Source organism: Lissotriton helveticus, chromosome 6 (genome assembly GCF_964261635.1).
Source record: "Lissotriton helveticus chromosome 6, aLisHel1.1, whole genome shotgun sequence".
In the NCBI taxonomy this organism is placed as follows: Eukaryota; Metazoa; Chordata; class Amphibia; order Caudata; family Salamandridae; genus Lissotriton; species Lissotriton helveticus.
The window spans coordinates 996,621,545-996,636,832 of record NC_136067.1 but is presented as its reverse complement, the minus strand read 5'-3'; the positions used below and the strand labels follow the sequence as shown (position 1 = coordinate 996,636,832).

The following is a 15,288-nucleotide window of genomic DNA, read 5'->3' as shown; positions in this document are numbered from 1 at the left end:
GAATGTATGAGAAGTGGAGAGACAAATTAGGTCTAACAGGAAATGAGGCAGAAAAGTCATTAAAACTATCAAAATCGATCTTAAGTGTGTCAAATTTACAATCCCAACACTACAAGACTATGTTCGAACTCTACTATACTCCTCATAAAATAGCGCAATGGGGGGGAAATAGCGGGGGAATCTGCCCGAGATGCCAATCCACGCAAGCAGATACAATACACATGTTTGCATCATGCCCCTCTTTGGATATATACAAAAAATCTTTGGAACAATTTTTTGCCGACTCTCTGGGGATACATTTAACTTTGACAGATGAAGTTATGACTTTGGGTGTAGCGAGGGCGGGTGTAGATGTTCTTCACCACGAGTTTCTGTATTTAGCTATGACCCTTAGCAGATTATGTATAGCCACACTCTGGAAGGATCCTAACCCCCCAACATTACAGCAATGGATCCCACGTGTACTGGCGATATATATCCTAGAAATGGCCTTATATGAAAAAAGAGGGAGGGGAAAAAAAGAGGCCGGTCGGAGGATATGGGCCCCAATAATTGAATGGAAAAGGAGACTGGGAGAGATTTAAGATGAATTAAGGGGTAGGCCAGACGCAATTAAGACTACAAGATATTTTTTTTTTTTTTTTTTTTTTTATTGAAAACCTTTATTGAGAAAAAATAGGAGATACATGCGCAAGCCCACAACCATCATGGCCGGCCGCAAAGACAGTCAATAGAAACAGGAGAACCGTAGGTCAATCTATAATCAGGATATTACAAAGTACACCAGACGTGACTGCGGGGCGCGCAACACAGGATATGAGGTTTTCATTTTTAAATTTAGAAGAAGAGAGGGGGCTGCAACAACCAGGACTGCACACCTTACATAAAGGGACACAAAAGAAACAAGGGGGACGCACCCCATGTACAATCGGAGATAGGCTATGAATACAGCAACTATACAATAAGCAGCCGCAACAATAAGACTGGATAATAAGCAGCATCACAGAAAGCAACAATTCCAAATATGATCCCAGAGAGCCCACCCCCAAAAACAGGAAACAAAGGTTAGTTGAGACGCAGGAAAAGAAAAGAAAAAAAGGTGCGAGACCCAGAGACAGCCAACCCTATTAAAGAGGAAGAACCCTCCCAAAGCCGGAAAAGAGCGATAGGGACCATAGAACAAAACAAACTAAAATAACAAACCCCCCCCGCGCCCCCCACCCTGCACCCCTGTAATGGCTACGGCCTAACCCACTAACAGTGTGCCTGTCGCCCCGGAACTGCCCCAAAGTAGGGAAAAATATAGGAAAAGGGAGATAGAATGGTCATAGAAAATAACAAAGGAAAAAAAAAAAAACACAACCCCCCACCCTACACCCCTGCCAATGGCTACGACCTAACCCCACTAGCAGCGTGCCTGTCGCCCCCTAAACTACACCCCAAGGAAGGGAAAAGGTTGGAGGAGGAGAATATAACAAATCAATTCGAGCTCCCGGAGTCCCATCCCCCCGCCAAGAGCAGACATTCCCTGCCATAATGTTAAGCAAATTATAGCAAATCAAGAGGCATTTCGCAGGGGAGCCGCAGGCAGAAGAAGGACTAACCCGCCCGATCCCCGGCACTATAGAGGCAGCAAATCCCGTCCCGAACACATCAGACACTTAAATATCAAATACTTAGAACCACGTCTGGCCTGCACTCCCACAGATATAATCCAGCAAAAACAAAAGAAACATTGCATCAAAGTCTATTCAGGTTTAGCCCCAACCCTCACGTTCCTACAACAGCAAGAGCCAATACAATAGAACAATTTACAAGGGACAGACTCAGCCCAAGACAGTGTATCGCATATCCCCCACAGCCCTAAAATCAGAAAATGTCAACACGGAGGAAGCATCCTTTATCCTTGTCCAGTCTTGCTTATACCGCCAAAGCCCACCAAATTACCATCCTCCAAGTCCATAGCTGTAGGGAATCGGAATGCCAAGGCAAGCCCAAGCAGCAACACATTTGCAACACTTTGATGCAACCGGACCTCATCCAATCCCGTTTCCTGCAGGTACGGTGGACCCAATCTGGCACAGAAACATATCTTCCACACTTCCTTCGGCGGGGTAGCGCAGGGGGAGAATGTCTCAATGTCCAAACACAGCTGGAGTAGCACCAAAGTCACTAGCAACATGACGTGGAGAGAGGTTCCATCACTCAGGTCCAATCTAGAGCCTACAGGTTGTCCAAGGCATCCGACATCGCAGGCTTGAAATGGCACGAAGACCAGCGTCTCTGGCCCTCCAGTATCAAGGACGGACGCCATCTTGTTGCATCTGGGTATTGAGTAAGGCATCTCGCTGTGTATCAACGGTCCAGCCGATCTCATTCACCCAGCCGCGAGAATAACATCATCCATCTTACTCCCCAATGATCGGGCATCCTGCTCCAAGGTGTCGTGAAGGGCAGTTAGGGCAGCCATAAGATCGCCAAGGTGTAGTTCTGCCCCGTGCCCCCCCTTTGTCATGCTCCCCCTCTTCATATGTCCCGCATTAGGTCGAGACTCAGTCTCCCAGAAGCTGCACTCTTCCCTGCCCACTATACTCCGGGGCAGCACTACTCTGGAATGGGGCCGAGGCACACACAATGGGGCACCGGGCGTCATGTAACCACCGTCCGGGTCACCAAGACCGATTCAATGTGACCAGATCGCGGCCACCGATGGAGTCAGCCCTGCTCTAGCGCGGCTCGGCGCAAATTCGGGATCCTCCCGCCGAAAGCGGGACGAGTTTCAAAGCACTTCCCGGCGGCGAACGATCAAAATATTAGTAATCACTCGATCCACACAGGGGCACAACGACAGGCTTGTACTCGATTCGTGCCTCCAATCGGTCAGTGCGAGCGCTGAGAAAATCGGTCATTCCCTGCCACATCGGAGCCGACCGGTCCCTCCCAGCCTCCGGTGGCCGCTGTTGTGCACTTGGTGACCGGCCTTACAGTCCAATCGAGGCCCCTGTCATAACGCTGCTGCGGGCCGCAGACGTCGTTGGCTGTTTCTCCCTTTATAAAGCAGGCAAAATTCTCGGGATTGCGCCATCGATGATCGGTCGTGTTCATGTATCCGTTTGTGCCATTTTGCGTCAGGATAATAAGCAGGATGAAAGCACCGGAGGAGATGGTACTCGGAGCCGAGGGACTAGGCGGCCATCGCGGTCGCCGGCTTGGCTCCTCCCCGGCCATCGCGGTCGCCGGCTTGGCTCCTCCCCAAGATATTTCTTAATGATGGCCTTCTATCATTTCTGAGACAATTTTTTTCCCATCTGTTAACCTATATCACCCAGTCCAAAGCTCTGTGTGTTTTTGGGAAAAAAATACTTTATTTGTTTTAAATCTGACGATAACGCTTTCTAATTGTAAGATAAAAATTCTTTTTATAATTTTTTTTGTTTTAAAAAAAAAAAATGTATTCTATTTGTTGCTGTTTATCTGGCAATGTATGATGAATCTGTAAATCTGATGTTGATGGAAAATAAAAAAAATATTTAAATGGAAAAATAGAACTGTGTAGGTAAGAGTCCCTCCTGCACCAAATTATTTACCCACTTCCTGACTATTATCAATAGTAACACCTGTGACGGCGCTTGGAAACTGCAGAGGTGCGGTGTACAATGCTTTATATGAACTACTTCATTATTGTTTACTAGAAATAAAGGAACCATTTTTTCAACATCAGCAAATTATATTTTCCAACAACTAAAATGCACACTGCATGTGCAGATTGTTTTTCTTAATAACATGCAATTACCCCGATGATGAACACAGGCAGCCCACCACAATTTACTCTCTCATAGGTGTATCTTCATACAGTTGAAATTGTGAAAACCGAGGCGCAGAAAGTCCCTGACGAGCCATCCATTGCCCCCGCTGAACTCTAAAGGCATCGCGCTGCACCACAACCCTGAAAACTAAGTCACCCGCAGGACTTGGGTAGAAAAGGAAATTAAGCACAAGATTACCTATCGTTTCTGAGCAATTCCTTCCACTCAACAGGATCATTATATGAAGAAATTGCAGCACAAAGCAACTCAGCAGAAATATTTTGACAAAAGCTATGGAGCACTGAAACTACCGCAGAATCCCAATAGCCTGGGGGCAATGAAAGCAAATGGGCTGAAAGGAACAACTTCTCGTGTTTGCCCAAAGAATAATGGCGTGCTCTTTTGTTAAAACTGAAACCACTGCTTATGACAATTAGGGAAATCTATATGAATATCGGCAAGCAAAATCGCGCCTTAAGCGATTCCTATAACAAAGGGGGGCAGCCTGCTTGGTTTTCCGTTTGTTGCGGCGGCATGGAGGTCAGCGCCATATTCATGAGCTCCAAGTCCTATCTCCGGTTGTCTGAGGGGCAGGGTCAGCATGGCTGGTGTGCGTATGTATGGGGGGAACTGCTCGTGTTTCCTCTTGTGGCGGCGGACCAGTAGGAAAAAAGAAAATAGTGCCTGCCGACTAATAGAAACGTACTGTGAACAACGGAAGTAAAGGGACCAGTAGTTATGGGAGGTTGCAAATGAAGAAAAGGCGGTACGAATGAGGGACTAACAAGCCAGTTACTGAATCAGAAGCCTGCATTTACGAAGGACAAAGACCGAAGCCAATGACAAATATGGGCGGAGCGTCTCTTCCATAGTCTAGTACAGCAGATCGCCAGAGTAGCGCAAATGTGCCAAAAAAACGACAGAAATATAGCTGCCACATAGTCATCAGTCCAAACCTTCACAAATACTATTGCATGGACATCCAGGTGGACAAAGAGTATTGAAACACCTGTTCACAAAATCAACCTCCTTTTAATCCAACCTCCAAGAATAACCAAAGATACCGCTATAAAATCAATGTACAGCTTGTGAATCCAGAAAAGGATTCATGCTGCAAAATGAAATGGTTACTTGCCAGTCCTAGTTTTGCAGCTTGACGCATTTTCTGGATTCACATGCGACCCTCCGCCACACTGAAAAATTAGGTGAAACAAAGAGGGGGAGCTATTGAGATGCCTTAAACAACTAAGCACAGGGGCTTCTGGGGCACACGTCTGATGTCATGGGAGGCCTGACATGGCACTAAGTGACTACAGACGACACCCAACACACAAAAAGAGAGGACTACCAAGAAGATTCCAGACCCAACCACTAGATGTTGGAATAATGCACAGCATGTGAATCCGGAAAATCTTTCAAGCTGCAAACCTACTCCGATAGGTAAGTATCCATTTTGTTATATTATATAAGTAGTACCCTTATTAGACTCTCATCATGATCATTACAAACGGTAAAGTTGGTGTTGCAAGTGTAAACACAGTGGATGGTTTGCAATGTAGCCTGAAATACCAGGTGCACAGAAGGACAGTCAGTTTTGTATACCAGTGGTTCTCAAAGTACGGGCCACTGACAGCCAGGCCCAACTTCCCTTTCGGCCAGCAGATATTCCTCTGGGATCTCCCATGATAAAAGGAGAGTGCAGCAGAGAAAGCTGCTAAGAGCTGTTTTTTTGTGTTAGCCAAGCGACATCGTTTAGTGATTCTTGGCTTGCTTTTTGTAGTCTGTGTAGCTACTGCTAGAGCAAGCTGAAATGACTGTAGAAACAAAGTCCAGAAATAAAAAAAAACAGTGTTGTTAGGATATGTTTGTGTGCTATTTTGCTAATGGGGTTTGTTTCTACAGCCAGTCTAGCTTGTACTTTCTTCAAGGCAGCTGCTCATACCTGAAAAGTGCATACAAGTGTATGGGAACCTTGATTGATAGTATGATGGGGCAGGGTTAATGGGTGTTGGGAGGGGCCAGTCAGATAGCTAAAAAGAGCAAAATATTCTGTAACTAAAAAGTGGACTTTAACTTGCATGTAATTGTATTTATAATGTAATACAAGAAGCTTAACTGAACAAGCATTGACAAAGCCAATAAGTCTCATGTATGACCATGATTTATAGCCATGGTGTATAGCAGCCCAACTGCTATGTAGCATGGCTGAAAATGATATAAAAAATATATATAGGTACTATGATGTGGCAGTTGCGTCATTTTGTAGGCACACACTAGCATGGATGCTTGCGCCTGCAAAATTAGATGGTTATTTTTTTCTTTTTATTAACCAATCTCAGATAGAATAGTTAATAAAAGTTGTGTGATACAGCCCTTATCTGCCATTAAAAAAAAAAAAAAAAGAATAAAACCAACAAGAGATTGAGTTGGGACTTGTCACTGCAATGATGCTGCCCTCGGGCACAACCCAGAGTGTATTTTTCGAGTACCCATGTTGTAAAGTCACATTGCTGGGACCAGTAGCATGCGGTCGGAACAAAAAGGCTGTAAAGAAGCAACATAAAGAGGAGTTTCAGCTCTGATTGCATATATCAAATTCAAGATTGTGTTCAAAAGAGATTGTTTATTACTATGAGAAGCAAAGATTTTTATATTGTACCTATTCTACGACGGCATCGCTTACTTGCTCAGATTCTCATGCCTGTTATCAATGAGTTATTGTCTCCAAAGAGAATAGTTTCCATATTCTATTAATTGAAAGCTTCAAGACTCGGGGCTTGTGTACATACACAAGTGGGTTACTGTTAGTTTTCAGGCAGCTAAAATGTGAATTATAAAACTCCCAATTTTGATTTCAGATGAAAAACAAGGTCTTCATCCGCATCTACTAGCATATACGTCACAGAGACTGCTGGGGCTAATAGACAAGCAACACCTCTGATCCTGGATATATTTTTCTGGAATGTCCAAACTGTGGCAAAGCTCCACCATATGTGTAAATTAGTTCCCAACAGGCCACAGTCTATCCAGCACAATAAACGTAGCCAGTGTATGCAGTCTGTGAGAAGTGTAAATCCGACTGAAACAAACTTGATGTCTAGCTCCTTAATTTGGTTTAAATAAAACAAGTAAGGTCCCTGTATAGTTTTTGTCTCGCTTAGTGCTTTTTTCCCCTAGTGGTTTACGTGTTTTAAGTAGGCAGATGTTTCTTCGCAAACGCTTGCTGTCATGCCATGATGTCCTTTTCCCCACTTCTCTGTCTCCTTGGACCAAGTCTTTCTCTTAGGTATATATAGGGATCTTTTAAGCTATTTGTGTCCTCCTGGGTGGCCTTGTGATTTCCCTTCCAAACTGGTCTACTGGACGCATACCCTGGCAACTGCTAACCGGGCTCCTCCTGATAGCCAGTGGACTGTGAACCATGGTTGGTCATGATTTTACCTCTTTTTGATTGTACACCTGAACATTATTTGGCTGCTAGAACTGAACACTATTTAGCGGTTTATCCTTGGGTTAGTTCAGTGCAGATGTTTTTGTGAGCTTTTCAAGCCTGTGTGGTTCTGGGTGGTAGCCTTCTCCAGTTCCAGTGGACATACGTTATTCTCAGACATAGCTTACTCCCTTCACCCAGTTTTTTTTTGTTTTGAAAATAATTACATGTGGTCAAAAACAAGAAATATGGCCTACCAAAATAAGATAACTATCAAACTCACCATAAGTTACTAAGCTTAAACCATCCTAACCAAACACTGGTAAACTACTTAAACCTAGAACTTAGCTGTGTGTTCGATATCATTGTGTACTATTAAATTTAATATATTTCTAATGTATTCCTAAAGCATCTGCTGGCATCTATTGCTACTCAGATTTATCGTGCATGCTGTGTCTTGCTAAACAAACTTTCCAGTTTCAATTAAATTTCTCCATTTCCACGTGTTTCTTTTTTGTTAATTATATTGTATTTATCTGTTTATCTGCATCTATTTTTCATATTGTGTGAAAAATGAAGTTGCATTTGCTTAGTTTCCACAACTTTAACTTGTGTGTATATGTGTGTATATATATATATATATATATATATATGTGTTTGTGTATATGTATATACGTGTATATATTACACACACACACACACGCCTATTTGCTGCAAGTAGCACTGTACAATATACCATCTATTAGAATGGGGGTAGAAGCATATTCTGCAGCTGCAAGCTTTACTAAGATATCCCATCAATTAGAATGGGGGTAGAAGCATATTCTGCAGCTACACAGGCTTTACTAAGATATCCCTTTACATTGTTTAACTCTCCTTCCTGTAAAGATTAACTTGAATTGGCCAGAACAGCATGGTGCAAAGCATGGTGAGTAACTCGGAGATCCTTTTTAGGTCGAGACTATCGGGCAGCATAGCGGTCTGGTTGTAAAAGACATTGTTGGCTTACCAAGAACATAGAGGGGCTTGAGGTCCGCCTATTACTTACCGTTTGTTGGCTTTACTGTCACTCACATTTATCTGCTTCTTATTTGATGTCTTACCTTGACGAGTGTGTCTGTCCCCCCCATTGAAGCATTTCCAATTTGTATCCTTCCACTGGTCATTTTTAGGGAACCACTTTATTTTGTCTTTAGCACTCAACCAGAGTGCATTTGTTTTTCATCTGTTTCCCTAGTTAGCTTTTTTTCGCCTCGCACTCTGTTGCTCTCGCTCATCCTTGTGCTTCTCCCCACCTTCCTTCTGTGATGGGCTCACCCTTGTATGCTTTCCCACTGCATTGCTTTCTCGCCCTTGTGCTTCTCCCCAGAGCTCCATAGTGCTCGCACACCTGTTTGCTTTTCTTCACCTGCCTGCCCCTCCACTCGCCCTTTGTATTTTATTCCCTCTACACATGCCCCCTGTTTTGTTTCTGGCCCCTGAGGTCTTCCCTCCGCTGCCCTGTGTTGTTCCTCCCCAGCACTTAAGAAAACTCTTTTGCATATTTTTTTTCTTTTTATTTACTGATCCAACTCGGAACGGTGAATATTATTGTTTTTTTTAAGTACCAGCTTCATTTTGTAGGCACATGCTTCAATGACAATTTGAAAAAAAAATAGTTTCGCTGTTCTGCAGTGCATCGAGAATTTTATACATCATCACTAAAAACTATTGGCAAAACCAGTAGATCCCTAGAGCAAGACCTGTAGACTTTGCCAATAAATTGTGCATGCAAAAAAGCATTTTAAATTGTAAACTGGCACCTTATTAATAAATGCACCCACTTTTTATACAATACGCAACTAGTTAAATTAGCTTGTCATTGCTGATCGTTGGGTATTGATTCTCCCTTCTAGTATTTTAAAAGTAAGTTCCTACATAAAAAATGCTCCTCTTTGGGCTGTTAATTTGTTTTCCCCACTTATTACTCAATGTTTATTAGACTGTATGTAGGCACCGCCTGAGATATCTATTTGAATGCCTCTTCCCGGATTTATTCTAAAATACAGCAGTCTTTAAACATATGTTTGATCGTGCTGGTCCCTTGAAGAAGAAAACGTTTACAATCAACATCTTGCATACATTTCTGTTGTGGTTTTAGAGTCTTATGGAAATGATACAATATAAATGAATTAAAAATATGTTGGCATTGTAGTACAATTCATCATATCTAATTAATATGTATTTGGGTGGTAGGTCATTTCCTGAGGGACCAATTCATCAGTCGACTTGAGGTGAAAATAAATATATTATTCCTGTAGATTTATTTAGTTTCTTCCAGTGCCTGTGGTTACTGTGGTACTAGAAAGTACTGCCATAGCGGTGACCTGTGTGGCAGGAAACTAAGGGTGGGAGCTTTGCCTTTTCCCCTAAATGCAGGGTACCTTACATTCTACAATACACGTAGGACTGGAGCACAAAGAATTGCCTTGGGCAGACCTTTCCTTCTCCTTGCTTTGGTTGGGAAGGCATGTGGCTGCTGCTAAGGCCCCCCTTTAGCTGCGCCAGTAAATAGTTTTTCATCTCATTCTCTGGTTCCTCTCCCTTGTGTATTGAAGGCCGAGGCTTCACTTGGTATAAAGCTGTGCCCTTTTCTGCCTCTGCATCATTTGTAGATGCTTAAAAACTTCCCTGTGGACCTGTAAGTCCAAATTATTCATGGTGACATTTGTACTGGTAGTTGCATGTCCGTCTACCTTCAGTTAACCAACTTACGTATAACTTTGGTCTAGAGGACAGTGGCTTTTTTATGTTTAGAGTTAAGAAATAAAGGATCTGAAAGCCAGTTGGAATGGTAGGAAGCTGGCCTTGGTGAGGTTTGTCTGCGTCATGAACGCATGTTTGTTTTAATGGATTTTCTTTTGAAACAAATTAACACACACCTTTTGTATTTTGACAATATTTTCCATTATTTTATCTGACATCTTGTATTATTAGTCATTTTGCATTAACTTGACATCTTACAAAGTCAGTTGCAACTAACCAAAACCACTTTCAGGTTGTTTAATGCCTGATGAGATAAATTTTGTTGTACCTAATCTATTTAATGGTCATTGAACATACACCAACAGGACACTGCTGTTATTTTTTAATTAGTTATAGCTGTGTGTGGAAGTTCTCCCCTTACTAAAACATTTGTACTATTTTACTGCTGTTTTTATTTTCTAAAATTAATATTATATGAATGTGTTTGTTATGTAGCTAGAAGCGATGTGCTTGCATGCAGTCTTGCTTAGCTCCAGTAGTAAGGTAACTGGTATCAGTAAACTAATCCCTTTTTGCTCTATTTTACATTGTAGGGAATGTACAGCAATCAGTTAATCGGAGACAGAGTTGGAAAGGTTCTAAAGAATCCTTAGTCCCTCAGCGGCATGGTCCTCCACTTTCTGATGGTGTATATCTTCAAGAAAACCCCAATTCTCAACAGGAAATGGGAAGACCCATGTCAGGCTCCGGAATAGCTGCATTTGCACAGGCTTATCCTGGGAATGGACAGAGAGTGAACCCACCACCTCCGCCCCAAGTAAGAAGTGTTACACCACCTCCCCCACCTCCAAGAGGGCAAACTCCACCACCCAAGGGGACCACTCCACCACCATCTTCTTGGGACTCAAGTTCTCAAACGAAACGTTATTCTGGAAATATGGAGTACATGATCTCTCGAATTTCTCCTGTTCCACCTGGAGTATGGCCAGATGGGTACACGCAATCACAGGCCCAGCCGATGAATCATCCTTCACAGGCCCCAAGAGCCATGAATCCTGTTCCAGTAGGCAGGCAGCCCATCATAATGCAGAGCTCTTCAAACAAATTCAGTTATTCTTCTGGGAGACCTGTAGTTCAAAATGGCAGTGGCAATGGTCAGTCAGATTTTATGTCACATCAAGGAACAAGTAATTTGGTGAATCGTCAAGCATCTCACCAAATTGCCTCTGCAAATGGACCGAGCCCTACAGTCTTACAAATGCAAGCTGGAGGACCAGCTGCAACCTCTGGTTACACCAATGGCAATCTTCCTCTTTCTCTGATGGTGCCAACCCGAAACAGTCACAACATGGAGCTTTACAATATTACTGTGCCTGGCCTTCCAACATCTTGGCCACAGCCTTCCTCTGCCCAACCTCAGTCAGCCCCAGTAAGTGGGCTTGAGATGCCTTCCTGGCAACAGAATATTCCAGTTAGATCAAACTCCTTTAATAACCCCCTTGGCAATCGCCAAGGCCTTAATAACAACAATCAGTCCTCTGCTACTACGGTAACAGCAATTACACCAGCTCCCATTCAGCAACCTGTGAAAAGCATGCGGGTGCAAAAGCCAGAGCTACAGACTGCTCTAGCGCCTACCCATCCTTCTTGGATGCCCCAACCAATGCAGGCTGTCCAGCCTGCACCCTTCCCTGAGTGGACAGCTGCAAACGTGACTCCTATGACATCTGTTGTGGAGGCTCCAAATTACCAAGGCCCTCCCCCACCTTATCCAAAGCACTTATTACTTCAGAACCCCTCGGTTCCTTCATATGATACCTCATTAACAAAACCTAACAATGAAGAACAACCTGGTGTATCCTTGCCTTTGAATAAAGAGGATGAAAGTGAAAAGAGTTCTGAGTGTGTCGATAGTGTAGACAAAGAAAAGAAGCAAATTACTACTTCTCCTGTTCCAGTGAGGAGAAACAAGCGAGATGAAGAACGTAGGGAGTCTCGCATCCAGAGCTACTCACCTCAGGCCTTCAAATTTTTCATGGAGCAGCATGTGGAAAACATCCTGAAGTCTCACCACCAGAGAGTGCATCGTAAGAAACAGCTGGAGAATGAAATGATGCGGGTAATTTTCCTGCTGTTTAAAGATTGATATATTGTTATGCTTTTTCGTTTTTCTATTCGTGTACTCCAACTGGTTTTGCAATAATTTAATTTGCCTTTAAAATTAAGTTGCAAATCATGATACCTTGTCAATTAAGGATATTCGATTTCTTGAGGAATTTTAGAAAACCAATGAGATACATGTGAACTTGGTTCAATGTGCTAATGCTGAATGTGAAAGACAGGATATTGTAGCCCAGCAGACCCTTACACAAAACATGTTGAAGTAGTTGTTGGTTTTGGGGTACTAACAATCCCTGTAAAGAGACATGGGGCACATTAGTAACAGAAACAAGCCTATTTCGCTATTTACAATACCACATACCTAATGCACTAAGAAGAATAGACAAACTTTTCTTATGACCGGAATAACCTGTTTCTCAGTACATCTAAAACAACTTCAAAGGATATCATGAAAACAGCAAAAAGGATAAAATGAAGATTTATCACATGGTTAAAATGTTATCTAAAACCTAACCCCTACTTCTTTGCACCACGCTGAGACAGCCTGGGCAGGGGAGCAAGTTGCAGTCTAGTTTTTCTTAGAGAAAAGGGGTGCACTGCATACAGTGGTGACAGCAAAAGCTGTTGTCAGTGTAGACGTAAAGGCAGTGTTCCCTGCGAGGAGCAAACACGCACCATAGTAGTGACCTTCCTCCGCTTTTTCAGCACTGGGAGCGGAGATGTACTGTCTTTGAAGTGCACTGGCAGTAGGTGAGTCAGTATTCTGGCAGAATCTTGTGAGATAATCTGGGGTAAGGACCTCTCCTTACAAGTGATTAAATGGCAGTCCTTGTATACTAAATCTAAGTAGAAATTGTAATTTCTGACATAAGATTGGGAATGTTTGACATAGATTATGTGCATCTAGGTATGCATTCCATACGCTTCTTTCTGAACATATAAGGTGGGAGGGTATCAATTCATACTACACTATTTTGGCAATATATTTATGTACTTTTTTCTTATTTGACTGTGACATGGTTTATAAATAGACACTTGTCTCAGACTGCCACATCAGGTGTTCTGTCTGTGTCATTAGATGAATATCCTGATACTTTCACAGTTCTTAGAAATAAGGTCAAACAACATCTGCGTCAAACGGCAGACAGGGCAATGATTCTGCATACATTGTGAACGATGACGACCCCCATTGTCTAAAATGGCCACCCCCACTGTCTAACTTGGCCATCCCCACTGTCTAACGTGGCAGTGGCCACCCCCACTGTCTAACGTGGACACCCCCACTGTCTAACGTGGACACCCCCACTGTCTAAAAATGGAGATGTAGCCTACCTAAAAGGCATTCTGACGAGTTGGATCTTAGGGTCTATACATCAGGGCCTTTATTAAATGGGGAAAATGTAGATCTTTGAATAGTGAAGACACGGTAGGCCTAGATGTATGTTAAGCCTGCTCACACACATCTGTCTTTTCACCTTCCTCATACCCTTTTGTTCTAAATGGTTAGCGTCTTGGTTGTGCATGTCCTTCTAGAGTATCCAGGAGTGCATACATTTACTTTTCATGTGGTTCCTGATGAGATCTTCTTCTCCTGCCTCCCTCCTTTTCCCTTTATAAATGCCCTTCATTTTGCAGAGGTCTGCATGCAAAGTATGACGCTTCTGCAAGGTGCAGTGTGACCCATGTACGTACAGACTTGTATGCACTGGCCTCAGTCACCTGATCACGCTCTACAACATTTCAGATTTGCTTTAGGTTAGGATTTTAAAAAGCAATATGTAAAACGTGTTTGATTCTCACACTCAGACCTTCCAGGTTGATTTAGTCCCTTTTTTATTTCCTCCTCTAGACTTTACTGGCATTTACATTGGTTCCAGTGCTGTTATCAATAAGTGTCCTCTGTGGTGTGAGTCTACTCGTGGAAGTACACTTTTTTTTGAGTCTTCCAAACCCACTACTTCATGGGTATTGTTAGAAATCACTGGTCTTTACTAAAGTGTTGGATTGTTTTTCCACTAATATGGGTCCACCACACTTCACTGGTTGCCACATGTCTTTCTGACTCCGTCTGTGGTTCCTACACCAACTTGGATATGTTGTGATCAAAAGAAGAGTAGTATAAGACTCTTTTGTCCTAAATTTATTTTTTTATCTAGCTCTAATTTGCCATGAAACAAATGAACTTTTTAAGGAACTTCTAGGATCAGTTGTGGTGCATGAGTCCACCATCTAGTGATTGGACTCTATATATGAGTCCTATTTGTCACAAAATCAAAAAGCGTACAGCTGTTCTATACACATCAACTTGAGGCCCCAGCATTTCACACCTTGTCATCATCAGCATGTTTTTTGTTGTGCTCAAGTTCAGAAGCATGTCGTATCCTTAGGTAAGGAAAGCTGAATGCCGTGGATTCCAAGGTCTGATAACATCCAAGGATGACTAACTGATCGACAAGGCACTAGGCTGTATAAGTAATGACTCTGAAGATTGTTTTATTTCAGGATCTTTTTTTATCCATGGAAATGGAAAATATGACTTTTACATTTAGTCCCATACCCGTTGCTGTAGATTGAAATACTGCATACTGTTTCTTTCCGCAGGACTATAACAACAGTAGGTGTCTGTTTTCTTCCTGAGGGTTTGGAAATTTGTGGGAAAGACTTTGGGATTGCTTTTGCAGTGGTTATGGAATGCAGAGCAACTGGGTATACATCTGCCAAGTTTACCTAGTCTGAATAAGGAGCACGCTCCAAACTGAGGCAGATCAAACAGTCTGTTGGGACTTCAGACAATTTCCAGGATTATTGAGAAGAAAAGGCATATGCTTGAATCTTCAAACACATGTTCCTCTATTTTGTTTAGCTGCTAAAGTTCTAAAAGCCTTTTTTGTTCAGATCAAAAACAAAGTACTGCACACATGCTGGTGTCATATTAATGCAGTTGACCTCGAGGCATGTAGGAAGAAAGCTGCAACATGAACCAGACCTCTTTATTTGCTCCTATAAGAAGTGCAAGCTGTTTTTTTTTTAGTTCAATAATTTTATTAAGATTTTAAAAAGATAAAAACAGTTAGGTACAATTCATAATGATACCAAAATGAAAGATAAGGAAAGATCCACAAGTTTGTCATAATATGTCATCAATAGCAGATAAGAAGTTCAAGCTGCTTTGACGGCTGAAGTTCT

At 42.5% G+C, this 15,288-nt stretch overlaps 1 protein-coding gene across 2 annotated transcripts in view; it reads left to right on the top strand.

The window, feature by feature from the left end:
- LATS1 (large tumor suppressor kinase 1) overlaps positions 1-15,288 on the top strand; it is a 278,558-nt gene that overhangs the window by 77,126 nt on the left and 186,144 nt on the right. For both annotated transcript variants that reach the window (XM_078648633.1, XM_078648634.1), the window contains exon 4: positions 10,575-12,100. In XM_078648633.1, the coding sequence (XP_078504759.1) occupies positions 10,575-12,100 (1,526 nt within the window). The remainder of the gene's footprint in view (positions 1-10,574; positions 12,101-15,288) is intronic.